Source organism: Canis lupus, chromosome 31, assembly GCF_003254725.2.
Source record: "Canis lupus dingo isolate Sandy chromosome 31, ASM325472v2, whole genome shotgun sequence".
NCBI lineage: Eukaryota > Metazoa > Chordata > Mammalia > Carnivora > Canidae > Canis > Canis lupus.
In genome coordinates, this window is record NC_064273.1 from 24,635,833 (window position 1) to 24,661,952 (window position 26,120).

Genomic DNA, 26,120 nt, shown 5'->3' on the forward strand with positions numbered 1-26,120 from the left:
TTGCATACCTACAGCGGAATTGATAGGAAGTCAAGGGTTAAAGTTCCCCCTAGAATTTTGCCAGCTAGTCAGGGGTGAGGATGGCCTTTGGGAGAATACGGTCTAGGGGAACTTTTTGAGCTCTTTCAGGTCACCTTTCCTAATTCTGACCCTACCTCCAAAGCTGTCTTAGCACCCTGTGGTAATAAGTGATCAAAATCCCTTATAGGTCTGGTGGGAGTGGAGAGTGGAAGGGTTGCCTATATTTTTTTTTTAATTTTTATTTGTTTATAGTCACACAGAGAGAGAGAAGCAGAGACATAGGCAGAGGGAGAAGCAGGCTCCATGCACCGGGAGCCCGACGTGGGATTCGATCCCGGGTCTCCAGGATCACGCCCTGGGCCAAAGGCAGGCGCTAAACCGCTGCGCCACCCAGGGATCCCGGTTGCCTATATTTTTACAAAGCACTGAATTGAGAACATAGTAGAAACATAAACATCACATACTATAAAATCAACAATACAGTATCTGTAACCACTTTGAGTTTGTCATTCTGGTATCAGATGAAGGTTCTTTGAGATACAGCTGGATTTATTGGTTGGTATCTATTGCTTAGGGCCACAAAGACTGGAAGAGAAGTCACTGTTTGTTGAGTACCTAGATGCTTTTACTTGTATCATTTCATTAATTTAGACTGGAACAACTCTGTAGGAAGATGTCATTATACCCATTTTACAGATGTTGACCATTGGCTGAGGGAGGTTAAGTAACTTTCCTCAAATCAAGCAGTTAATAATAAGTAGGAATGGATTCAAAGCCAGGCCCTTGGGGGCTGGTTTTGCTTGATCACCCATTTGAAGGTAGGGGCTATGTAATGAGAGGGGAGCATGATTGTTTCTGACCGCAAAGAGCTTCCTCAACAGTCAGGGGAAATGGTGGAGAAAGGTTAGTTCTGATATGTTTTCATAGGGCAGGACAGAGGGAAAGTAGTGGTAAGTTTTATTTGGTGATGTGCTGAGGAATAAATATACCTCCAGCTGGCTCTTTTTGAAGCAACTGTTTCTGGACAAATATGTTACAAGCTAAATAAGTAAAAATATTCTTACAAAAGAATAAATTGATAAGATTCACAAACTGATAGCTACAATAATAGTGGCTAGATGAATATTTCTAAAAAACATAAAACCTGTCTTTTAACTGAGTCAGATCTCTCTGTGTGAAGAAATATCATTCAGTCTGTTTGATGTATGATCTTGTTTGTAGGTACTGGCTGAGGCGACATGATGATTATTATTGATTACAAAGAACTGGCAATCTGCTAGGTGTCATACTAAATTGCTGCCTGGATCTGTATCCATATCTATACTTTTAATTTTATGGGCCCTGAAAATCCAATGTGTATTAAAAGTTCACATGTCCAATGCTTAACCAGCAGAAGGCAAAGTTTCAAAAAGCTTTTGATGTGTCTCCAAACAATATGATGGTCTAACAAGAACCAAGGTATACAGGCTTTTTAAAGAAGTTTTTTTGATATATTAGTAATGTGAGTTGGCAGCCTTGTATCACTTATTTCTAAAAATAAAATATGAATCTTGATTTAGATTTATTTTTTTTGTTTTTTAAAAGATTTTATTTATTTATTCATGAAAGACATACACACACACACAGAGGTAGAGACACAGGCAGAGAGAGAAGCAGGCTCTAAGCAGGGAGTCCGATGTAGGACTTGATCCCAGGACCGTGGGATCATGCCCTGGGCCAAAGGCAGGCACCTCAGCGCTGAGCCACCCAGGCGTCCCTTGATTTAGATTTAAAATGAAAGTACTCAAAGACCTTTCATGCATAAGTTAAAAAATAATTTTTTTTACAATATTTCATATAGAAAGTGTTAGCTTTGATAGGGAGGTAAAAGGGAAACCCTTCTTAAATTCAGATTTAAACGAAGAGAAGGGGGGCCTGGGTGGCTCAGTCAGTTAAGTGTCTGCTTTCAGCTCAGGTCATGATCCCAGGGTCCTGGGATCGAGCCCCACATTGGGCTCCCTGCTCAGCGGGACGTCTGCTTCTCCCTTTCTCTCTGCTATTCCCTCTGCTAGTGTTCTCTCATTCTGTCCAATAAATAAATAAAATCTTAAAAAAAATTAAGGAAGAGAAAAAACCTCCACGAGACCTGAGGTTGTGGTTGTACCAGCGAAATCTCTCTTAACCGGAATGAAGGGAACTAAGCAATCAGAAGCAGTGATTCTCACCCTACCTACTGTCTGTATTATCAGATGAGGAATAATACCTTCAACCCCCACCCCCCCATCATTCTCCTAATCTCATACGCACACATTCACACACAGGTGACTTGCTCCCCATTACTCCTTTGGCTGGGTTTGTGCTGAAAAGGAACCCAAAGTAATCTCAGTTATATTAAGCATCCATTATTATTACTGATTATTTCCTAGGTGCCAGGCTTTGGGTGAAATGAATGGACATGTGCATTCTTTTACAAATAACACATTTTTGAGACAAGAGAGCAGAAACCAAGTCTCAAAGAGATTATGTTGGTTGTCCATATTAAAAAGTGGCTGACCTGAGCCCTACAGATATTGACCGACCCACTATCCTTAGTGGTTAGGAGCCTTCACAGGCAAACAGTTCCAGGAAAATTTTTGCATGAGGCTTGGCATGGTAGCCATTGCCCCATCCCATCTGCTCCTAAGTGTGAATTTTCTCCCTGGTGCCCCGAAGGATGATCTCCAGAACATCAGCAGGCAGGATAGCTGCGTAATTTGTGAAGGCACAGTACAAAAACTACAGGGCTACTTGTCCAAGAATTTCAAGTACTCTAGCTAGAGCATTCGACCAGGAGCAGGGTCCCCCTGCGGGGGAGGACTCTGTGTGACTGTGTGGACACATGCCCATGCTCTGACTGCAGAAAATGCAGTCAAATGGAATGGATTCTGGGCAGGGCTGCCTCTTGAGTTTCTGGTTGGAGAGTGGGGTGGGGCCTGGGAATGTCCTCTGAGTGTGTCCTGAGGGCTTCTCTGTGTGGAAACCTAAACTCTGCCTACCAAGGGTTTGCCCCCAGTTATGCCTGGCTTGGAGACCACAGTGGGAGGGGGAGAGAACTGATTCCAAAGTCCAGGCTTTGCAGACCTGGTGTGGCTTTGATGAAGTTTTCACTTCTCTGATATAAAACAAAAGAAATAAGGGCACAACAGTGAGGTTTTCTTGATGTGTGTTTGCTTTTGTCTCTAAAGCGAAATGTATCCATTATAATGGACTCTTTTCTGATTATGTTTGTCTTGAGATTTGGGGACTAAAGTGTTCTCTGTCATCAAGAGATACTAATGATACATGATAGTTGTTTTGAGTCATCTTCACTAGCTGAATAAAAAGTCAGACACTCTAAGGCATAGTTCCCAATGTTTTGAGGAGAATTTCACTGTCTTATGAAATACAAGATCTGGGAGCCCATGGATCAGAAAGTGAAGAGGAGCAGAGTAGTATAGTGAAGAGCCCTGGGCTGGGAAACATCCCTTTAGTCTTATGAGCCTCCTTTCCTTTGTTGAGACCCGTGTCCTTGGCTTTACACCAAGTCCTGGACCAGAAGATGGCTCAGCCCCTTCCAGCTGCAAGCATTCTCAGAAGACTCCTACCACATAGCTCTCATTGCTTAAGAACAGTGAAGATTTTGGATTACACACCCAGTGGGTCCCACTTATCTGATTCACGGAGACAACAATTTAAGGAAATATGCAACAGAACAACCACAAGAACAATTTGGCAGCTGCTCCAAAGATGCTGAGACGAGCCCATCATAAAATGTACTATGGCATGTCATAATGGTTGGGATACCAATAAGAAAGTTCTATCTTAAGTACCATTGACTTAGTCATGTTGTGTTTTGCAAAACAGACAGTGAACATCTGCTTATCCAAAAAAACACAAAAAACAAAAACACCCTTTAAATTCTTTCCTTAAAAATTCCTTAGGATACATTTTACTTGGTCCATTAAAGCCCACAGTGGCATTTTGAAAATGAAGAGGATGAATTATTTTTTTAAATAATACTACATTAAAAAAACATGATAAAGTCATTTACCAATTTTGCAAGAGCCTCAGTTCCTGCCTTGCACATCATAGGCATTCAATAACTATTTGGTAAATAAATATGTTTTTATAAAAACGTACTTGCATTCTGATTTTGTTATATTACAAGCATATCTAGTAACTGCTCTCCTTAAAAATAAAAGCTGAATTTGCCAGAGAGAGGGTCTCTTGCATAGCTACTGTACAGTCCACTTTGTGCTTCTGAATTGTCAAAACAAACTTAACTGCTCCCAGGAACTCCGATCCAATGTCACTGTCAAAATGTTTTACAACGATTTGGCCAAATGTTGGTGGAACAGCTGTGCTACTAGTCTGCCTGAATCATTTTCCTTCTTTCCTTTTGGCCCAATCCTGTGATTCATCATTCTGCTTTTAGAATACTTGCCTATTTTTAAAACCAGTCAAAGAAGGCAGCCACTGTTTAAAAGTAAACACACCGCACATCAACCCAGGGCAGCTTTGTAAGCAGCTTCGTAAGCCCTGAAATTTCTGGCTGGCAAGGATGCCAGCTGAACCAGATGGCATCAGGCAGTGAAATGCAGGACTGGCTTTCAGACTCAGTAGTCTCCTGACATCTGTCTTTGGTTTTCTTATTTCCGCTGCCATTTCCCGCTTGGATTAATCCAAAATCCAACGTAACCATTCTTTCGTGAAAGTCTTATCTTTATTTTGCTTGTCGTTACAACATCCATTACATGTTTCTATGTCAGTTAGGAGCTTTTTTTTTTTTTTTTTTTTTTTTTTTTAACACAAGAAATCCAATCTTAAAGCTTACCTGCAAAATTACCAGCATACCTACATGTAAGTGCCAAGGTTTGACTATGGATAATGACACAGATTTCTATATTGCACTTTATGAATTCCGGGTCATACTGGTATTGGCTATTTATTGTGGTAAAGTAATTGGATAACTTTCTTCTTCTTCTTCCTTTTTTTTTTTTTTTTTTGTAATTAAGCAGGAAGGAGTGTGACTTGATGACTTGACAGGCAAAAGTGGATTAAATCCCAGGAAGCCTTGAGCTTCATTCCTGGCTGTCTTTTAGAATTCTAGAAGGCACTATCTGTTCTGGTACTTTACAGAAGTGGTTTCTCCTTCTAACGAGTGCTTGTTCATCTATGATTATTAGGGTTGGGATGCCAAAGTATAATGTGTTCCCATTTACCCGTGCCAAATTATTCTGGCCATGAACTCAATGAAGTGACATAATCATGGGGTCTGGGTTACTGATATTTTATTGAAAGAAATTTAAATGCGCCCTAGACCAAAATCAGTTTTACAAACGGCGAGTTTCATAATGAAAGGCTCCCTGTAAAGGGTCAGTAGCAACAAGTGAATATTTCTGTCTTTTGTCCAACTCTTTGCAGATGAAGAGGTGGATTTAAAGACCCACAGTGTCTGGCGGAAGTTATTCTGAGTAGGAAGAGAGCACTCAGAGGGCTTGGGAATCTGATCTCCTTGTGTCCTCTTGATTCAGCCCTCCAGGCCGCAGCAAGGGTCTTGGGAAGATTTCCCCATTTCCACTTACTCTGTGAAGCTGAGTAGTGCTAGTGAACCTGTAGGCATCTGTTGTCTGGCAGAAGTACAGGAACAAGTGGATTCGAATTTGGTGATGCGTTATCATTGTCACAAAGCCACTTTTAAGTGGGAGTATTATTACATTGGTCTTGACTAAAATATACCAGAGGCTATTAACTGCTTGACCCTTAGAGGTGTTTGGCAGTGGCCAATATTGTCCTTGTTTGGATTATCTTTCTGGTAATTATCTTTGATGCCTTCAAAGAATTGTAATGCCTCAGAAGCCGGGATCCTGCTTTTTGGGTGATGTGGTTAATTCTGGACTGTGCTATCATTGGGTATGGCCCATATCACTTGCTCTTGTTCAAATAGAACAGAACATTTTTATGAACAGATTTGGTTATGATGGTGAGGACATAAAAGCCGTGAACTTTCCTTTCTTTGCCACAGTTTATTTTATTTTTAAAGATTTTATTTATTTATTCATGAGAGACACGGAGAGAGAGGCAGAGACAGAGGCAGAGGGAGAAATAGGGTCCCTGCGGACCAGGATGTGATCCTGGACCCTGGGATCATGCTCCACCACTGAGCCACCCAGGTGCCCCTCTTTGCTACAGGTTAAAACAGATTTGGGTTTTAAACCATTCTTTAGCTTGTCTTTTGCCTTGTTCCCAATAGTCATGTATCCTGGGGTAGGTGCTGTTGGCCTAGAGGGGATAGGAAATGAATGGCCCTGCAGAGCCTGGACATACAAGGTTCTGCCAACAAGGGGCTGTCCTCTAGTAGCTAGGCAGACTCACCGTATGTTCTCCAAGACATTTGGGGGGTGATTTGAATATTTTAGGTCAAGCTCCTCTCAGGTTTCCTCCGATGCTTCTGAGAATATCTTTTGATCCAGAAACACCTGCCTATTGCCAGTCAGCTGAAGGCGGTTGAGGACAGAATGGCCATGACTCCCGTCACTCGGGCTTTCCCACATCAAGGCCTCAGGTGGGGACTGCTGCCTGGCGTGTGGGGAAGAACCGCTCTGATTGGGTTGCTGCCTGTTACCCACTGTCACCCGGAATGAGGCTCTGGGTGACTGCCTGGCGGTGGTGGTTTGTGGTGAGAGCATTAAAGCTTTGCCACCGTTAGAGTCACTAAGAGTCGAACTTCTACTTTTCACTAACACATTCTTCTGTCCCATTGAGGTTGTTCTGGTCACCCCATTAGCGCCTTGTTAAAGCACTTTCCTGCATACCAGGGAATCTGGTTCTGGCTTCCATGAGAATATTGAAAGACAAGAAGTACTTCTTAATTGTAGAGCTACCAGACTCAACAGTTGAGGATTCTGGTATTTATTTGCAAAATTTGGGGCAGGCCAACTATGCTCTCCAAGCTTCTGTTTGTACCGGAAATGAACAAGATCACCTTCTGTATTCTCTGTGTCCCCACCTGAAGTGATGGGAATAATTGAAGAGTGTATACTGATGATTTAATTGTGTCAGTCCAAAGATGGTGAGGGCAGGACACCTCCCAAGAGAGAAAGAACTCTGTAGTGAAGAATCCTTTTATTTTCACCTTTTAGATGATACACCTCCTGAAGATGCCATTCCTCTGGCCTTTCCAGAATTAGACCAGCAGCTACAGGTAAGGATCTATCCAGTCTTTCCTTTTGTCCTCCTTAGTTTCACAAGATATAGGGAATGCACAAGAGGCCTCACTGAGAAAAGACTGACTAGGAGACAGAGTGGGGATGTTTCAAGTCATCAAGGCTTGCATGTCTAGAGCTCCAAAGTCATGCCACTCACATGTAACATCCCTGTATGAGTATCTGGCTATAGCACCAGAATATCAATAAGTTATAGTATAAGCAAGCTCCTACTTTTAAGGAGTTCTGGAGCCTGGAACAGGGCTGGTCCCTGCCCTCCTTCACTGGAAATGTCTCTGTGACATTGCACTGGTGGCCCATTTTGAATTAGTGATTTATTGGTAAACTGTGCGGTAGTGACTAGTTGTGGGTAGGGGGTATGTGGCGGAGCAGGCTTCAGAATAATCTTTCTTCCACTCCCTCATCCCAATCCCTCCCCAGTTCTCTGCCAATTTTTATTTTATTTATTTATTTATTTATTTATTTATTTATTTATTTATTTATTTATTTATTTTGACAATTTTTAATATAATATAATTATTTTAAGTTAAACATCCTGAATGCTGTCTGGTTTGATCCACTCCAGACGCCCATCTGAGTTGGGTCAGATGCGTTCAATCTGCAGTCGCATTTAGAAAAATCTAACAGGGGTCTTAAATCCTGCACACAGACACTTACTTAGTCACTACTTTTTTTTTTTTTTTTTTCTCTAGGTATTGATTTTGAAAGCTTTTAGGAGGGGTTTGTAACCCCTACTTCCTGTCAGGCCTGATGTTCTCCCATGGTCTTACACCCACCAGCTTTTCCCATTTGCCAGTGTGACTGGTATTCAGAAGTCATTCACATTTGGGACCTCTGGTCCTGAACAGCTCTCAACAGAGGTGGGAAGAACCAAGAATGAGCCCTTGTGCAACCCAACACAATGTTCTTTTTGGTTGATTCCAGTTCTTATCTCAGTACCCAGTGCGCTGAGTTAAAAACCTGGAAGTAGTCAGGTCAGATCTGAAGAGCTAGTGTAACAGTCCTGGAGTGGACTCTAAAAAAATCAACCTTGTATGACTCAGGTGTGACTAGGCTTCTTGACTAGGAGTCCTCATTCTTACCTCTGCCACAGTTCTTGGCATTGTCACAGCCCTCCAACAGCAAGCTCACTCAACAGAACTGGATCAGTTATGCAGAGATTTACTAAAGATTGGCCAGCAGGTGGGAGGGTTATACTGATCACCACACAGCTGTCAAAGGACAGCTCTGCTCTGCTCTGCTCTCCTCTAAAATTTCCTCTTCAGTTATCAGCCATCTTATCTCCTCCTTCTCTTGCCCCCATGCAGGGTCTTCAACCCAGTTCCTGATATATAACCATAACCCCAAAATCACCCTTTTTCACCATGGATGACGACTCCGCTCCATCTGCTTTTCAGTCTGGCATGCTCCATGACACATACAACTTTCCTCACTTATATTCTGTTCTCATAGAAGGACTGTGTATGTGCTGCTGGTGGTATAGTTGGGATTATAAGATAAAAACTAGATTTCTCTCCCAGTCCTAGTTTCTTTTTTCTTTTTTTCTCCTTTATTTTACTGTCACCTCAAAGCTATTTTATCGTCATGGGGGTTAGGTGAAAATAAGGAGCATACATACATGTTTTGAAAATAAAACAGTAAAAGTATATTCAGGTTCTGGTTCCTCCATCAAACTATGGATCATTAATTCTACTCTTTTGTATTGACAATTTTTTTTTTTCCTTTGGGAACATTAATGGCCTTCCTTCCCTGGCTCATGGATCGTTCTTCACAGGCTGCATAGCACCCCTGGCAATTCTCCAGACAATTTTTCTGTTAAAGCATCCCAAGATCCATTTGGATTTTATGGTGTTAATTCCCTTTGACATATATTGCAAATTAAGTTTATATAATTATTTTAATCCAGGAGACTATTTCATCTTCACTGATTCTTAACAAGATAAGCAGTTGAGAGGCTGCTTTCTGGCACATGAGCTTTGATCCCCCCAGCTCTTACCCTTAGAATATGATATTGCTTTATGTCTTCATGAATGGAGGGAACATTTCCAGCTTCACACCTAAAATCACTTAAGTAAGTGCTTGTTTGTTTGGTGAAGGATATTATTGAATTTGTGATAAACATTTGCCAGTTGTCAAGCCATTTGGTTAAGGTCGCCTCTGTCTGGGGCTGTAGCTTACTTCCTTTATTCTATACTCCAGGGCATGAATGACTAAAAAACAAAACAGTGGGAATTGAGAAGGAAAAGCTAATACAGAATATTACATCTAAAAGCAGACTCTTCTTTCCATGCTTAGCGTAAGCATATAAATTTAAACCATTCTGCAGCAGGAAGTCTCTTTATTGAAAGCAATGAAAATGCTTTATGTAAGAAAGAAACAATCCATTCTGTGGAGCAGGACATCTTCACAGTCAGTGTCATGTGCTTTCATCACATAGTAATGGCTCTTGGAATTTTACCGACCATCATAATCCTCTACAGAAGAATAAAAGTTAGGTTACAAAGGCACATGAAGTGCCTTTTGGTTGTCACTATTTGCTTGAGGATAAACTGACTCTTGATTATCTCTACAGGAGCCTTAAAAACTTGCCAAATGAAAAATAAATGATGCCAGGTGATTATTGCCAGCCCTACTCTCTGCATAGACTCAGATTTAAATCCCACCATGCACATTGAGAATCGCTAGGCAAGAGACACTTCCCTGCAAATAATCTCATTTGAGCCTTGCCGTAGTTGTGTAAGCGAACTATTATGTCTCCACTTTAGAGATGAGAAACCTGAGGTCATATTTTGGTCTAAATAAATTTGCTATTTCCTGCTAGATCTCAGGATCTGAATCTTTGTAGCTTTCTCTCCCATATAGCTTTTGTGAAACCTATGGACTGCTTAAATTACTCTGATAGGTAGAGGCTTTTTGTTTCTGGTTTGCAGGGTTGCCATAATGTGGTAATAGAACAACCTTGTAAAATCTGTTGTGACTTTCTGATATCCATTACACATTCTTGTGTTGTTTATAAAATGGAGCTATAAAATATCTATTTGGTAGATACTCTATCACTAATTTGACCCCCTAGATTTTTCTGTTGCTTTGCCAAGAATGTGGACATGTTTGAGCATGTAATTCGTGGTGCTTCTATTTTCACAGAAGCCAAAAAAAGCCCTGTGCAAGAATAGCCATGACAAACATTTCTCTTGATGTCTCTATTAATGCAAAATGTTGGGCAAGAGACTTTGGGGTAAGGTAGGTGTTAAAATGAGCATCTCTTTATAACGTTCATTTGTGGGCCTTAGGTCTCAGCCCAGGGGCAGTGGGTAGGTTGATTCTATTTTATGCAGATTCCTTTCCTAGAACTTGGTTTCTAAATTCTCTCTGCCTATTAGAGGAAGTATTTGGGTAGAGCTGGTTTAGCACACACAGTCCAAAGAAAGGAAGCTCAGCTTTATGTCCACTTCTAAGAATGATTTGAAAAATCACTATTTGTCTTTAGGCTTCGGCTTCCTTCCATTTGAAAACAAGGTCAAGCCCCCTTGCTCTGAAGCATGATCTGAGTCAGTACCACATTTGTCTTAAAATTTAACCATGTTGTTATGTTTTGGAGATTGTCGTTTGACCTATGGATGATCCAAAGCTAAGCTGTAATCTGGTCTTAATTGCATTGCAACGAAGAATATGCTTCTATAATCAGGCAGGGAACATGTTAATGAGTAAATTGTAACAAACTTTTTAATGAGAATTACAATGGCTGGAGCATGGACATTGGCATTAGACTGGCCTGAATTTAGATCTCAGCTCCATACCTACCAGTTTCATGATTTGGGGCATATTATTTACTTTCTTTAAACTTCACTTTTCTGAACTGCAAAATGGAGACAACAATATTGATCTTACACTGTTGTGGGAATTAAATGTGATAATGAGTAGATCTAGCACACTGCTTGGCAAAATAATTGCTCACTTAATGTTAATTTCCTTCTCTAGTGAAATCATTTTTTGACTGAAGCACTTAAGAATCAGTCATTTATCTTTATATGTGTAAAATGACAAGAGAAGCATCTCTTTGGATATCTAAGTTAGGACAGAGGTTCTGATGCTCCCTTTTTTTCATTAAGCTAAGGTACTTGGAAAACAATATGACTTTTTTTTTTTTAAGCCAAATTGAGCAATAGCTTAATCCTAAAGTCCTCCCCTCTGATCTGACAAGATAGTGACAGGTGTCTCTGTGGTACACATTGAACTTGCCTTTTCTCAGACAGAGTCTAGTAAGTCCAGCAACTGATGTCACCTCCACAAATAAACAGTTTCTTAGCTTCAGTTGTGTGCCATAGAATCTTGTTATCCGAGCAGTCTCTCCAGAAATTTCTTTCAGGTCTTACATCAGTGTATTGCTTGATGTCTTGGAAAGGAAAATGATAGAAAATAGAAAAGTCTTAGCATTCCAGGATTCTGCTACACTGGAATCCATCTGAAGATGCAATTAGGAAATAATCCCATAGAAAACATTGAAAATGTCTGCATTTTCTCCCTCATATATATGCATGTTGAAAAGTATCTTATCATTCATTGGCTGCTGTGACCACATGGAAAATATACATGGATACCTTGGAGCTTCACAGTGCTACCTTTAATTTTTTTTTTTTTTTTTAGAAAACCAGTAGCCATCCAAAAAGATGCCCTTGTTGGAGAAGTTTGAGACACTCTTGAGTAATCTCTCCCTTTAATATTGCTTACATTAATAAAGATGACTTAAATATCCGTCATTTCAATGTTATAGAAGATACGCAGTACAATGACTAGTGTTGACTTTGGCCATCATGTAGATACTATAGAAATGCCAATTCTTAAAATATTTTCAAAAGTGTTTTCAATTATAAGATGATAGAGTTTTCAAATATTGCAATTAGTCCTGACTGTGTTTTTTACATTTAGTTTTAACAAATTATGACTGTTAATTTGGGGACATTGAAATACGACATAAATTTAGACCAGATACATCCATCCCCTCTCCCCCTCCCCAAATAAAGATAATGCTGAGATTCAAGGAATAAATAAAAAGTCTGCTCAGCAACTGTGGAATATTTATCTTCCTAAATATAATCTTCTGTGTGGGAAGCTGGGAGAGGAAAATTAAATTCTTCCATTTTTTGAAGTGGATGGGGCCAGTAGTATTTGAGGAAGCCAAGTAGAAAACGGAAGCACTTAAGTTGGCTTTGCCCCTTGCAGAGAGATGCTTTTGGCTGGATTCTTTCCCACGGGGCGCTTTCCAGAGGACTGGAGTCCGTTTCAGGAGGAGCTTGCTATAAACCTGGGCAGAGAGTGGATATGGGATGGTGTGGCTCAAGCCAGCATTCTTGGAACAGAATCCTGCGGTTTCTCTCTTACTTCATCTTGTTAAATCTGTCCTGACGATTAGGATACCAGGGGTAGTAGTGAGTTACTCACACTGTGTGTAACTTGAAGCCCTTACAAGCTCCATCCTCAGGCAGCAGCAGGATAGGACTGGGAGGAGATGAGGAAAGATGGTGAGGAAGAAGTGCCCCCTCCTGGGCTCTGACCTCATCCCAATCCCAATCCCAATCCCAATCTGGGTCTTGGAAAAATGTGTTTCAAAGTTGGGATGAGTCGCTGTTAGGAGAGTATCTTAATTTAACCTTCTTAGAACTGGCTGTTTTGTGAGTAGGCTAGATACCAAGTGAGTCTGAAGAGTTTCTGTGATCCTGTGCAATCTGTACTCTAGTACATGAAGAACACCTTTACCTCTTAACTTTGAAATCAAGCATATTTGGATTCCTTGTCTTTGGAATGTGATATTTGATTCCTTAGGCATTTGGATTCCCTGTCTTTGGAATGCCATATTTGATTCCTTAGGCAAGAGTGTGGAAGAAGTGTATCCAGAGTGTGGGAAGATACAGCCTAATTATGGAGAAAATAAGGAAACTTTTTTCCCCCTCCTGATGTGAGGATAAATTCACTGTCAACACAAAGTTTATTTATCACTTGACCATTCCCAACAGGGAAGCATGGCTACGAAAACCTCTTGGGCGAGAATAGTCAACACAAAGCAAAGAGAATTATAGCAAAAATATGTGTTATTTTTTATTCCAAGAAGCTAATAGTTTTTTTTCCCCCCATTTGGTTACTACTGGTATGCTTTTACATTATTTTTTAGTTTTCAATGTGAACATATGTTAAACACTATCTTTAACCCATGCATGACTGATTAATTCATGAGTGCCAATATTTCAAATGTCACATGATATAAACCTATCTGATAGCTCCATTTTTACACGGGAAACTTGATTATTGTGCTTAAATTTTAGGAATCTATTTCCTCAGGCAAACACTTTCATTTTATTCCATAAATGCTATTGTTCATATGTATCTCTTATTTTGCAGGATTATAAGGTAAGAGAGTCACTCTCGGTGAAGATCTTATGATACTACACACACAGACATACACATTGTATCACAAAGCAGTGACCATGTTCTATGTTGTACAGAATAACATCTCATTACCTACAGTTCTACTTTTTTGGGGGATATAAACCTACATATCTTAGTACTCTTATCCATCAGAATTCCCGTTGGGATGAGAACCATATGTATTTTAAAAAATTCTTTGATGAGTTTCCTTGGCTGGCATAAATGTCAAATGCCTTCTAAGGACAGTGCCATCTTGCTGTCAGGGGACACTTTGTTTTGTGTAGCGACAATTAGGGTTTGTGGTGAATGGCCCTAGATATAAAGAGGTGAGAAATTTTAGATTCCCTGGAGAATGAAATTTGTGAAGGAGAGAGCGTTTGGGTGCATATGAAGTGAGACTTAGGTAGTGAATTCTTGTCCCAATTCTTAGAAGATGACTTGGGGCAGCAGAAAGCTCAAATGGAAGTCCCCCCCCCCTTTTTTTTGCATTAACTTTTAAAAAAATTGTGGTGAAAACACATAACATAAATTTTACTATCTTGATCATTTTTAAATGTACAGTTCAGTAAAGTCTGTTCACATTATTGCACAACTAATCTCCAGAACTCTTTCATCTTGCAAAACTGAAACTCTATACCCATTAAACAACTCCTCATTTCCCCCTCTCCCCCTCGGTCCCTGGCAACTAATGAAATGATTTTATAGTGTTGTGGTGGATTATGCAATATAACTTCCCTCCTTGCTTAAAAAAAATCTGCTCTTTTGCTTTTTAATGCTCTCATACAAATTGGGAGAATTGGAAGTGGTGCCGAGTTATATGCAAGTTGGGTGAAGACAGAGCTTGTAGGAATTAGAGGCTGAAGTGACACCTGGCATCCTTTTATTCCCTGAGATGCTGAACACTAAGTATTTTTGGCTTTTCCTTTTTTAATTGACACTACTTTTTAATTGTGAGAAATCTTGAAAATAGTGCTATGTGTAAGTAGCATGATCATCCTGCTAAGAGCATATGAGGATACTGAATATATCCTGAAATACTCCCTATCCTCATATACCCTTAGCAGCATGATCGCACTACCTCTACATAATATCTTCAAATTTCCCACAATTAAGAAGTGCCAAAAAAAAGAACAGATGAAAAAACTTCCCACTTAATAAAAGGATTGCAAGGTAGCAAGCTAAGTGGGGAGAGAGACCTCTCTCTTCTTAAGAAAATTATATATGTAATTTTGAGTTTTCCTTTTTTGATCCTAGCTGCAAAGGATATTTCTTCCTTTACATGGCTATGTTCATTTATTCCCTCTTAAGGACATAAACCCTCTTGCATCGAATCCTAGAAGTTTTAGCTGTCACATAGATGACTATGCTGATTTTGTGACTCAGAGACCTACCGGTGATGGCAACTTATGGAATTAACTGAATTTAATTTACTTGATGTTCATAAGGACAGGAAATAAGATGCTTAAAGTCTTAGGACCTTCCAGTGAGGACACAGGGCACAGATGATTTAATAGCAACTTGGCTAGGGTGCCTGGAGTAAATTGTTTTCATTCTCTTTACTGTTATACCTGGTAATTTGCCAGGGTAACAGGTGAAAATTGATGAGGGGGGTGGTGATTTCTAGGACATAGACCACAGGAGCCAGGAGTTCTGAATTCCTTTGGCAAGAGCTTTGTCTCATGGGTGTGTTATACTGTAATCCTTCTGGGCAGTACTTTTCAATTTATTTCCATAAAGAAAGATGGTAATTATTCCAACAGGCTGTTTCTGCTATGAATGTGTTCATGGGACAGTAGGGAAAGATGTTCCATAATGCAATTATTATTAAATTTTCCATGAATTTGGACATGAGATGTTCCACATGAAAGCAAATTCCATGCAAATCTATTTTTGAATTTTATTTCCTTTAGAAAACCTCTAATCAGAGGCTGCATGATAAATAAGAGGGGTCATTTTATCTATCAATCAGACTTTATAGGATTTTATAGAACTTCTATTACATCCTAGGTGGGGTTACTGAATACAACACCCAAAGAAATCTTTGTTCTAGAAGAGTATAGAGGAACAAGCAGCAAGAAATGAATTATTTCCTAATTTCCTAATATAAAATCAGTGAAAATATGACCTAGCCATACACATACTTATATATATAGACTATAGTGAGAAAAGGATTAGATCAAAGAGCCTACCTAACAATGGAATTGGATTTCTCATATGTTGTATACCATTTTCTATAAATAATTGAATAGGGTAGTTAAAAAAACTCTTTAAAAGACTATTAGCTAGTGTTTCTTAAAGTAATGTTTTCAATAATGTGTTGCTAACTAGAAATTAAAATTATAAACTCAAGGAAGACTAGTTCTTTAAAAAATAATTTCTAAAAAAAAATAATAATTTCTAGAAAGGAGTAGAATTCTCAACATGTTATGGGTCTAAAGGCTTGCCCTGCTGGCATTTGTTCTCCTTGTGTATGGGAGAGAAACAAAGATATGAATCCACACTCTCTTTGGCCTCACATTTGCTAAGCATCATTTTACTTGGGGTTTCATCTTTCTCGAGGTTTGTTAATCCTTGCCAGCTTTATTTCCAGCCCAGCATCATTTCTTCAGTTTGGAAACATTTCTCAAAAGAGAGGCTTTCTTGTAGGGCTATCCATTCTCCAAGATGAGATTATGCCTCTTGGGCTACAGGCACTGAAAGCAAGGGGTATATAAAGCAGACAACTGAAATATTTCCCCATCATTACCCTTCTCTAAAGCAGAGTTTAAGTTTCTGGGGAGAAGTACAGAATTATGGGAAGCCCTATTTTTACTCTAATGCATGGCCCCTAATAGGCATGTCTTGAGCCTCAGGCTGGAGAATGCTCACAAATGACTGACACTGGAAGATGAATGTGGGGAACGTCAGCCCACCTCCCTATTTGCAGTCAAGTAGAATCAGCCAAACTCTGTCCAATGTTGACCGATGATGCTATCCTCATGCCAAAAATCTCTCTCTTAAGAACATTGGTTTAGGGAAATTGTTGATAATGTATTCTGATGTGAAGAAACGGACTGATTTGTTGTTATTGTTGTTGTTTATGAAGCCTCTGCCACCTTGTCATGACTCCCTGGAATCCATGCAGGTGTTCAAACAGCACTGCCAAATAGCAGAAGAATACAATGAGGTCAAAAAGGAAATCGCTTTGCTTGAGGAAAGGAAGTAAGTACCATCCCCCTGAACATTCTCACCTCTGAGTACTGTCTACTGGTCATGGACTGGGGAAGGCAGGGAAGGAATGGGCCGAATGTGAGGGGGAGAGGGAGGGATGGGGGCAAGTGACATTCTGTAGTTCAGAGGTTACTAGGCCACTTTTCGTGTATACTATGTTGGATTCTTGAAAAGATCCAAACCCAACTGCTGAAGACAAAATGCTTTCCTTTATGGGGTACTGAGAAGACGAGCAGGAGTACTTCCTACCCGAAACTTAATTCTTTAATAAACATTTTTTAGCTCAGGAAATTAAAAATGCCAAAATAGCACCCGGAGCCACTCAGAGTGTCTGTGGATGCACCCAAAAGCCCAAGAGCACTTTGGCTTGGGGTGAATTTTGATTAAGGCTTACGTGGTGGAGTTCCTGTGTCCTGTAAAGAAGCTGCTGGGACAAATCTCTGGAATAATGTAAATGTATCAGTTGACTAACTGCATTTTATCGTCTAAGAGCCTGAGGAAATTTTTTGTCTTGAAAGCTTCATTACCATTCCAGTTCTGCTGTAGGGAATTACAGAGTTCTATTAATTCAATTAATTAATTAAAGCATTCTAATTTTACTCACATCTAGCTTTTTCTTTCAGAATTCTCCTCCTTTTTCATTGCACTCAGTTCTACTAGTGTCTGCCCCAACGATCCCCACCTTTTCACACTTTCAAAGCCTCAGGCACCTTTCCACCCTCGCATTGGTTAGTCTGTGCTCACATATTTATTAGTGAGATCTTTTGATTCATGTTTGCATCACCTACTATGTGGTAACTACTAAGTGCTTTTAATCCCCAAGAGCAAGTAGAGTCAGGTGTTGCTCACCATCGTATTTCTGAAGCTGAGCACGGTACACGGGATGTAGATACTGAATCAGGTTGAGTGACACATAATCAAAACATGTTTTGATTCTTTAACTTTCTGCTTTTTTCCCCTCTTCCTGAAGTGATACGTGGATATTTATTACTTAGTTTTCAAACCAAAGCAAGTGAAATATGTTTTGAGAAATTTATAAAGTCCTTAGGACTCTTTGAAGACTGCACCCCCCCCACCCTCCGCACCCCAAATGATGGTTGGACATCATTGATGGAGAACATGGTGGGATCGGTATGGGTTGTAGGGTCAGACTTTGTACTTACTGCAAGACCTTGTTAACAAGCCTTTTCTTACTTCCTTGCTGTGTTGTGTTTCAAACATAAAATCACACCTAGACTTATGACTAAAGGAGATTAAAAGATGATTATGAGGAGATCAGAAAAACACAACTTCCTCCTCATACATTTGAGACTTCCTTTTTGGTCTGAGAGTTTTCAGAACATTTGCACATAATCTGAGTCCTAAAAAAGTTTCTTAAAGGAGCTGAAGAAACTTATTAATAATGTGATCCATGGGGAAGTTAAAGGAGGTCTTGTATAGTCAGTAACCTATAAACGTATTTCCGTGTGTGTGTGTGTGTGTGTGAACTGTGCTGTTGAGACAGAAAAAAAGAAGTAATTATGTATTTATTTGTAAATTCTTCAGATGGAAAGTATTAGAGGACTTTGCTTATTTCAATTAACCCATGGGTGGCCTTTTTTTTTTTTTTGGCAATTATGAATCTCATCCACTAAACTGTATGTTTTGTAAGTTTATATTTTTGTATGTTTCATTAAGAAATAGAATAATGATGTAACAGTGACTCCTCTGGACTTTTATTGAAACACATCCTTGCTGCTTCTGCATAACTAATCTTCTTTTTTCCCTAGGCCTGTTTGAACTTTGGACTTTTCTTGATGTTATCTCCTGCCCCTCCCCCACTTTCTTCTTAAATAATTGGCTAGATGCAGGGCAAAGACTGAATTCTTTTGTTATCTTTTTTCCTTTCTTTTTTATAAAGTCTCTCAAATTCTTTTTTTTCTCCATTCCTGCTTCTACTATTTGGGATCAGGACTTACTGCTTCAAATCTTGATCAATGTTAATATTATAACTGGTGTCCCTGCTTATGGCTTCACATCGCTGGAAAACGACACCAAGTTCTTGGCCTGGACTGCAAGCTCTAGCTCACCATGGCCTTAGAACCCCTGCAGAAAATTCTTCCTCATCCATCGTCTTTATCTACATTGGCCTATTCACCCTTCCTGATCTGTGCCCTTACTCACACCAAGCTCTAGGTCTAGAGCACTGGTTCCTTCTTCTCTGCCTACCAAATGCTACCCTCAAGGAGAACTTAGCCAATAGCCCTGCCCAACCACTCCACGGGGTTCATCTCTCTTCCTGGGTAAAAGAAATTATACCAGAATGATTCTTTTTTTTTTTTCTTAAGATTTATTTATATATTTGAGAGAGAGAGAGAGAGAGCATGAGTGAGTGATCAAGGAGGGGGCAGAGGGAGCAGGAGGGAGAATCTCTGGTCGACTCTAAGCTGAGCACAGAACCCGCAATGGGGCTGGATCTCATGATCCTGAGATCATGACTTGAGCCAAAATCAAAAGCCAGAAGCTTAACTGACTGAGCCACCCAGGGGCTCCTGGAATGATTCTTTTGGCACATTTGTTGGCTGCTGTTATCAATAGTTATCTGTTTATGTCCTGACTTTCTGACTATGCATAATTCCCTACAAATATGGACACCTTTTAACATCTCTTTTTGTCCCTATCACTGAATAGGGACATGTGCATAGGGTCAAACATAAGTGAGGGTGATTTCGAATGACTGGTTTACAAAACATGGTAATACCCTCTGTGTATACAATGTAACAGATGTGTCATTTGTAATTTGTAGGTCCATATTTAAAATAGAGTCTATATCAGCAATAAGGAATTGCTAAGATAAATTGCAAAAATAGGAAGTATGGTATATCTTATATTTACAAATAAGGGATACTAGTCCTCCAGGGGTGATTGATGATCATCATTTTCATGAACACTTTACTGAAGTGGGAATTCATTACATAACAGATATTTTCCTGAACATTCTTTGTGTTCAAGCAAGATAAATTAGGTCAAATGGATCTGACCCAAGTCATTAGTTTTCTGCTTTTTGATTATTTGGAAAAGAATTTCTTTCCCATCATTTCATAAAGTATGGGCAATTACTTTATCTCTGATTGGCTAGTGTAAGCTAGACCCAAAGAGAGATGCTAACTCAAACGTTTTAAAAGAGTTCTTTAGTAGAGTCATGTGGGCACAAGTTAAGCTGAACTTCTCTCTCATCTCCAGAGGGGGTCACCCTGGATCAAGTTTGGGAGACTTTGCAGAGGAGAGAGAAGAGTTGATTATAACTATTATTTTAAATCATGTCTATTAGATAGATAAAGAGAGTCAAACATTTTCTAGGACTATAAACTCAGCATGCAGTGAATTTAATTTAAAGAATCACTTCTGGCTTATTTGATGTATGAAAAGCTTGTTCTTACTTTTATTGGATTTTTTTTTCTTCTCAGTTGAAAAAAATGACAATTTTATTGAAAGCTTTAAAAACTTACCAAGAATTCTGACATCCTTCCAAAATTCCTACCATTATTTCTGCCTCTTTCTAGGCCTTTTGAATGTGAACCAATATTTTTATAGAATTGCATATATAATAAAATGAAATGTGTACATACTTTTCTCAATAAATATTGTAACCTTTCAAAATATAACAGTATTTTATGGATGTAATGGGAAAAAGTGAGAGGTAGATATTTTATGACTTCTGAAATTTATCACCAATACTTTGACAGCAAGTTAAAATATACGATTAAGCTATAATTAGATCTACAATTAGATTTACAATTAGTAAAAGTTGCTTTGCTCCAGATTGGGTATTTTATCTTGTTCAAAGGGGGAACCATTTATCTTCTGCATATGTGAAACATTGTGCCAGATGCTCTGGTGTTTAGAAGATTGACTTAGAATGTCAGGAAGAAAGATAAACTCTTAGAAAAGGCAGGATGAAAAATGTTACATAATGAAAAAAAATAACTCTGGTTTTCGGCATGTTCACAGAGTTGTGCCAACATCATCACAGTTTTAGAGCATTTTTATCACCCAGGAACCAAACCTAGAGCCCCTTCCCCCCTCTCCGCACCAGCCACTGGCCCCCACTCATGTACCCTCTGTTTATGAATTTACCTATTCTAGATATGTCGTATAAATGGAAGCATAGAGTATGTGGCCTTCTGTGACTGGCTTCTGTCACTTGGCACGATGTTTTTAAGGTTCATCCACATTGTAGTGTGTGTCAATACTTCATTCCTTTTTCATGGCTGAATAATATTCCATTGTATGGATAGTCTATATTTTATTTATCCATTCATCAGTTGATGGACATTTGGGTTGTTTACCCTTTGGGCTGCTTATGAACATTTGAATGCAAGTTTTGGCATGGACATATATTTTCCATTCTCTTGGGTATATACCTGAGAGCAGAACTGCTGGATCAGGTGATAACTCAATGTGTAACCTTTGGAGGAACTGCCAGACTGTTTCTGAAATGGCTACACCATTTTATAGTTCCACTAGAAATATATAAATGTACTGATTTCTCCATGTCTTTGCCAGCTCTTATTATGTTTTTTTGGTTATAGTCATGCAAATGTCTTACTGTGGTTTTGATTGATACTTCCCTGACAGCTGAAAATGTTGAACATCTTCTCACATGCTGTTTGGCATTTTTATGTCTTCTCAGAGACATTCGGATTCTTTGCCCATTTTTTAGTTGGGTTATTTCTCTTTTGATTATGGAATTGAGAAGATGTTATATAATTTTTGTAGGTTCAGGCAAAACATTCGAAAAGGATTTTCATATGGGGATAACACAAAAGTGTCAGACCTATATCTTCAGATCTTTTTTTTTTCCAAAATATTTATTTACCTATTTCAGAGAGAAAGAACACCTGAGGAGAGGGGGAGGGTGATGCAGAGGGAGAGGGAAACAAGCAGACTACCTGCTTAGTGGGAAGCCCAATGAGGGGCTTGATCTTAGGACCCTGAGATAATGACCTGAGCTGAAACCAAGAGTCTGACGCTTAACTGACTGAGCACCCAGGCACCCTTATCTTCGGATCTTTTAAAAATACATAAAATGATGATTGAAGGAGCAATAACTCATTGAGGGGAAATATTAGGATGGGGGAAAGGGAGCATATTAATTTGTAACAGCATAGTCTAAAAATAGCCCTATTCTGATTTGTTTTCAATCGTGGCATTTAATTTGTTCTGGATTTTCCAATAACAATAGCTTTTTAGGTTTAACCAGAAATATTTATTTCTTTAGGACAATCCTGATGGCAGAGATTTTTAAGCTATGTTCTGGGGAACCTTTCAAAGACTGGGGATGGAGGGGATGTCAGGCAGGGGACTGTCTGAAGGCCAATCAGAAAAAGTCCTAATTGGTTGGTTTTATTTGCTTCACATCAGGGTGAGATTTTCCTTGAAAACTGAGATTTTCTATCACAGCTAGAAAACACTGAAAACCAAACTGCACTTTTATATTCCAAGCATTTAAAAAAAATTTACACATCCCCCAGAAATTAGCAAATTTGACATAAAGCAATAACAAATGGAGGAGATACATCTCCATAAGTGTTTGCGTAAGCAGTAATACGGGGAGGGAGGCCTATCCTCCTCCCTAAGACATCCTGATATGGGTAAGATGCCTCTGTGTAGGGTATAGGACTTGCATTCATTTTCCAACAGTAGAGATATGCTTCCTGAGACCAACTTAGCTAGCAGGAATCAAGGAAAGTGCCTGGGTTTGCAATTGGATTTCAAGAAAGACTTGAGTGGATGAATGGAAGAACTGAAGAACTCTCTTGGCTCTTTACTTTGCTCCAGAGATATAGCTGAGGAAATATTTCCACTTTAGGATTTAGCTTTGTGTGAAATCCCAACGTTCCAAACTTCTTCAGGCTTTGAGATTATACTTTCCATTCATGCCCCAGGCATAATGATTTGGGCCTTTTATGTCACCTAATTACCTGCTGTTCAGCCTTCTAACTGGAATCTCATTCCTCAGTATCTCTCCATCTAACCTCTGCCTGGAACCATATTAAAAGGGACATATTAAAAACCATATTTTCAAAAAAAATAAAAATAAAAAATAAAAACCATATTTTCCACTCCTCAATGAGAGTCCTTTCGGTAGGTCTCCCTTACTAAGGAAAGAGACTCCAATCTTTAGGGAAACAGAATGAGGAAACATTTTGCCTTTCATCTATTTCTATTACAGGATTAACCCTTTGTGGGGTAATCTATATGAAAATCTCCATTTCCTTTGGAGTAGCGGTTCTTAACTGGGCCAATTCCTCAGTCCCTAACCCCCCAGTTACTGGCAATATCTGGAGACATTTTTGGTTGTAATGATGGAGTAGGGGAAGTAGGAGCAGGGGAACTGGCGTTTAGTGAATCGAGGTCAAGGATGTTGCTAAACCTACGATGCCAGTGCATAGGGCAGCCTCCAATAGCAGGGTCATCTGGCTCAAAAGATCAATTGTGCCAAGAGAAACTCTAGAGCAAATTTCACTTCTTCCTGCAAGAAGTGTTGCCCTTTGGCTCCCAAATGATATAATACATTTATTCCTTATTCATTATTCATTTGTAGGGCTTCAATTACCACAGTCTAGACTGCTTTGCAATTGCATTTCAATACCATTGATTGTTCCCCCACCCACGTGAAATGAAGGTAGACTTTCACATCCTTTTTGCCATCTTGAGACATCTGCTTCTTCTCTCCTGTGTATCAATGCTTGTACTAGAACACACATCTTTTAAGAACCACCGATAGTGCAGTCTGAATCACAATTTAAATAAAACTATCCCCATGATGAAGATAAAATTTTGTTACATTATTATTCCACATTCGCTAGCTCATTATGGCCAAACCATCTAGGATTTTATCTTTTCCAAATAAAAGTCTTAGTCAACTTTGAAAGTCCCAAGAACCATGGTAGTGGTTTTTCCAGAAACAGAAATATTTGTCCTAATGATGAATTCATGTCCCAACCTCCTTTATCTTGGAATTAGTTTCCACAGAGTTTCAAAGTTCTCTTTAACTTAGACTTTCCCTTCCTCAATTTGTTGTGGTGAATAAAAACTTTTCAAGGCATATGGCTTAGGATGGGGATGGCAGGTGGTCTGCAATGGACCCAAGGTTATGGCCTTTTCACTGTTGAAGTAGATCATGTTGGAAACTACATTGTAGGCTCTTGATTTTAGAAATAGGATTCCTATAATGATGGTCTTCTTCCCCTTATCACATTACACTGAAGGCCATGATAGAAATGATAAACACGAAATCAAAGGCAGGACCACATTTTAGCCAATTATAGATATTGATTTTTCCTCAGATCATCTATTTATAAGATTGTCTCCAAAGCTTGATTTGCCAGGTTTAATTATGAATTGCTAATGGGTGGACATAAATGCATTTATATAAGTAGGTCTTGGACAGGAGACAACATGCATTTTGACAGTATTCATTGAATATATGTATAATTGCTTATCAGAATCATCAGACTAATTAAGAAACCTATTAAGTCCTTGTGAGTCCAGTAAGGAAGAAATTATTCTTGATTTTCTCCAACACAAGAAAACTGGACTAGACAGTCATGACCATTACTTTTAGTTGTAAAATCTATGATTCTGTGGTTTGTCTTTTCTACCAGTCAAAACTGATAACAGATTTCCCTAGGAGTTTAAAATGAGGTCAGATATGGAACCAGGACAATAGCTATTGTTATATCCAGTACTGCCAATTCCCAGACCATGATTTGAAAGCAAAACTCTAATTCCATGTGAATTATTTGTGTAACACAGTTCACTTGAAAGGAAAAAAAAAAAAAGGAATAAGAATAGATGATCTGATGGGTGGGGGATTTAGAGACATCTCTTTTTCATTTCTATTAAGTTTTACTAATCAATTTCTTTAAGACAGTCACATAAAGAACTTTACTAATACTTAATTATTGACATTTATTGCTTAAACTATGCTTAGAGGCAAAAAGCCATAAACATTTAATCAGAAGAATAGGTTATTAGTGGGTGACTTTCTCAATTAGGCATTTTGCATTCCTAGTTCCTCATCTTTAAAATACATGTGATTTGTCTCTGAGGTATCTTACTCTTTAATTATTCATTCAGCAAGTATTTAATGGGAACCTTTATATTCTAAGTACCATGTAAGATTCAAAGATCAATAAGATCCCCAAAGTACCTTGTGTTTATGTATATTGGTGTTCCAGCTTATCTTCCCTTTGTCCCTTTTGGGCACTTTCTTTCCAACGACTGGTTTTGCTCAGTGGTCATCAAAGTAGGTGCACAAGGCAGTCCATTGGATGAAGGAAAAATATGCTAGAACTTGAATTCTGATTTGTGTTTTGGCCTTTTCCTGGGGTAACTTTTGATTTTTATAGTTTCAAACTTACAGAAAAGTTGCAAAAATGGTATAAAGAACTCCCATGTATTCTTTCCTGGATTCAGTAATTATTAAAAGCTTTCCTACTTGTGCTTTTTCATCCCTCCTTCAACACTGCATGGTACTGGGGTTCTCTCTCCCTCTCTCAGTGAGATGAGGTATCTCTCTATTTATTGTCTTTCTACCTCTCTTTCTCTATCTCTCTATCCTCTGTCTAATCATGCCCCATTGCTCTAAATACTTTAGTACTTCAGTATTGTCCAAGAAGGACATTCTCTCATTTAACCACAATACGGTAATTACAAATTAAGAATTTTAGCATTGATGCAGTACTATTGTTTCACAATCCACGTTTAAATAGCATCAATTTCTAAACAATGTCCTTCACAGCAAATTTTTTCCGGTCCAGAATTGCACATTGCACTTAGTTGTCATTTTTCTTTAGTTTCGTTAAATATGGAACAGTTCAGGCTAGCAATTTGAAAAGTACAGGCTAGCAATTTTGTAGAATTTCCCTCAATTTGAGGTTGTCTAGTGTATGCATTTTTGGCAGGAATACCAGAAAAAGGATGTGTCCTTGGTGCTGGCGATATCTATTTATCTCCTTACTGGTGATGTCAAGGTTGATCACTTGGTTAAAGCATTCTTCCAAGTTTCTTGTGCTTTTGCCTACAGAGAATGAAATGTGATACATGCATATATACAGAGAATTTGGTTAGATCTAGTTTAGGATTAACTGCTCCACGTGAGGGGAGTGGACCTGCTTTGGGTGGTCATGTTTAGTAAATCTAAATATGGGCTAGGAATCTTGACCTCCTTGTTATATGTATTTATTTCAATGAATTATT

The 26,120-nt window shown here is 38.9% G+C and overlaps 1 protein-coding gene across 4 annotated transcripts in view; it reads left to right on the plus strand.

The window, feature by feature from the left end:
• Positions 1-26,120, plus strand: part of MAP3K7CL (MAP3K7 C-terminal like) — a 79,792-nt gene that overhangs the window by 51,356 nt on the left and 2,316 nt on the right. For 3 of the 4 annotated variants that reach the window (XM_025449873.3, XM_025449868.2, XM_025449871.2), the window contains 2 exons: positions 7,161-7,222; positions 16,750-16,865. In XM_025449873.3, coding sequence (XP_025305658.3) covers positions 7,161-7,222; positions 16,750-16,865 — 178 coding nt within the window. Of the gene's footprint in view, positions 1-5,757; positions 5,834-7,160; positions 7,223-16,749; positions 16,866-26,120 lie in introns of those variants that run through there. The other variant, XM_049104669.1, reaches the window with a different exon arrangement.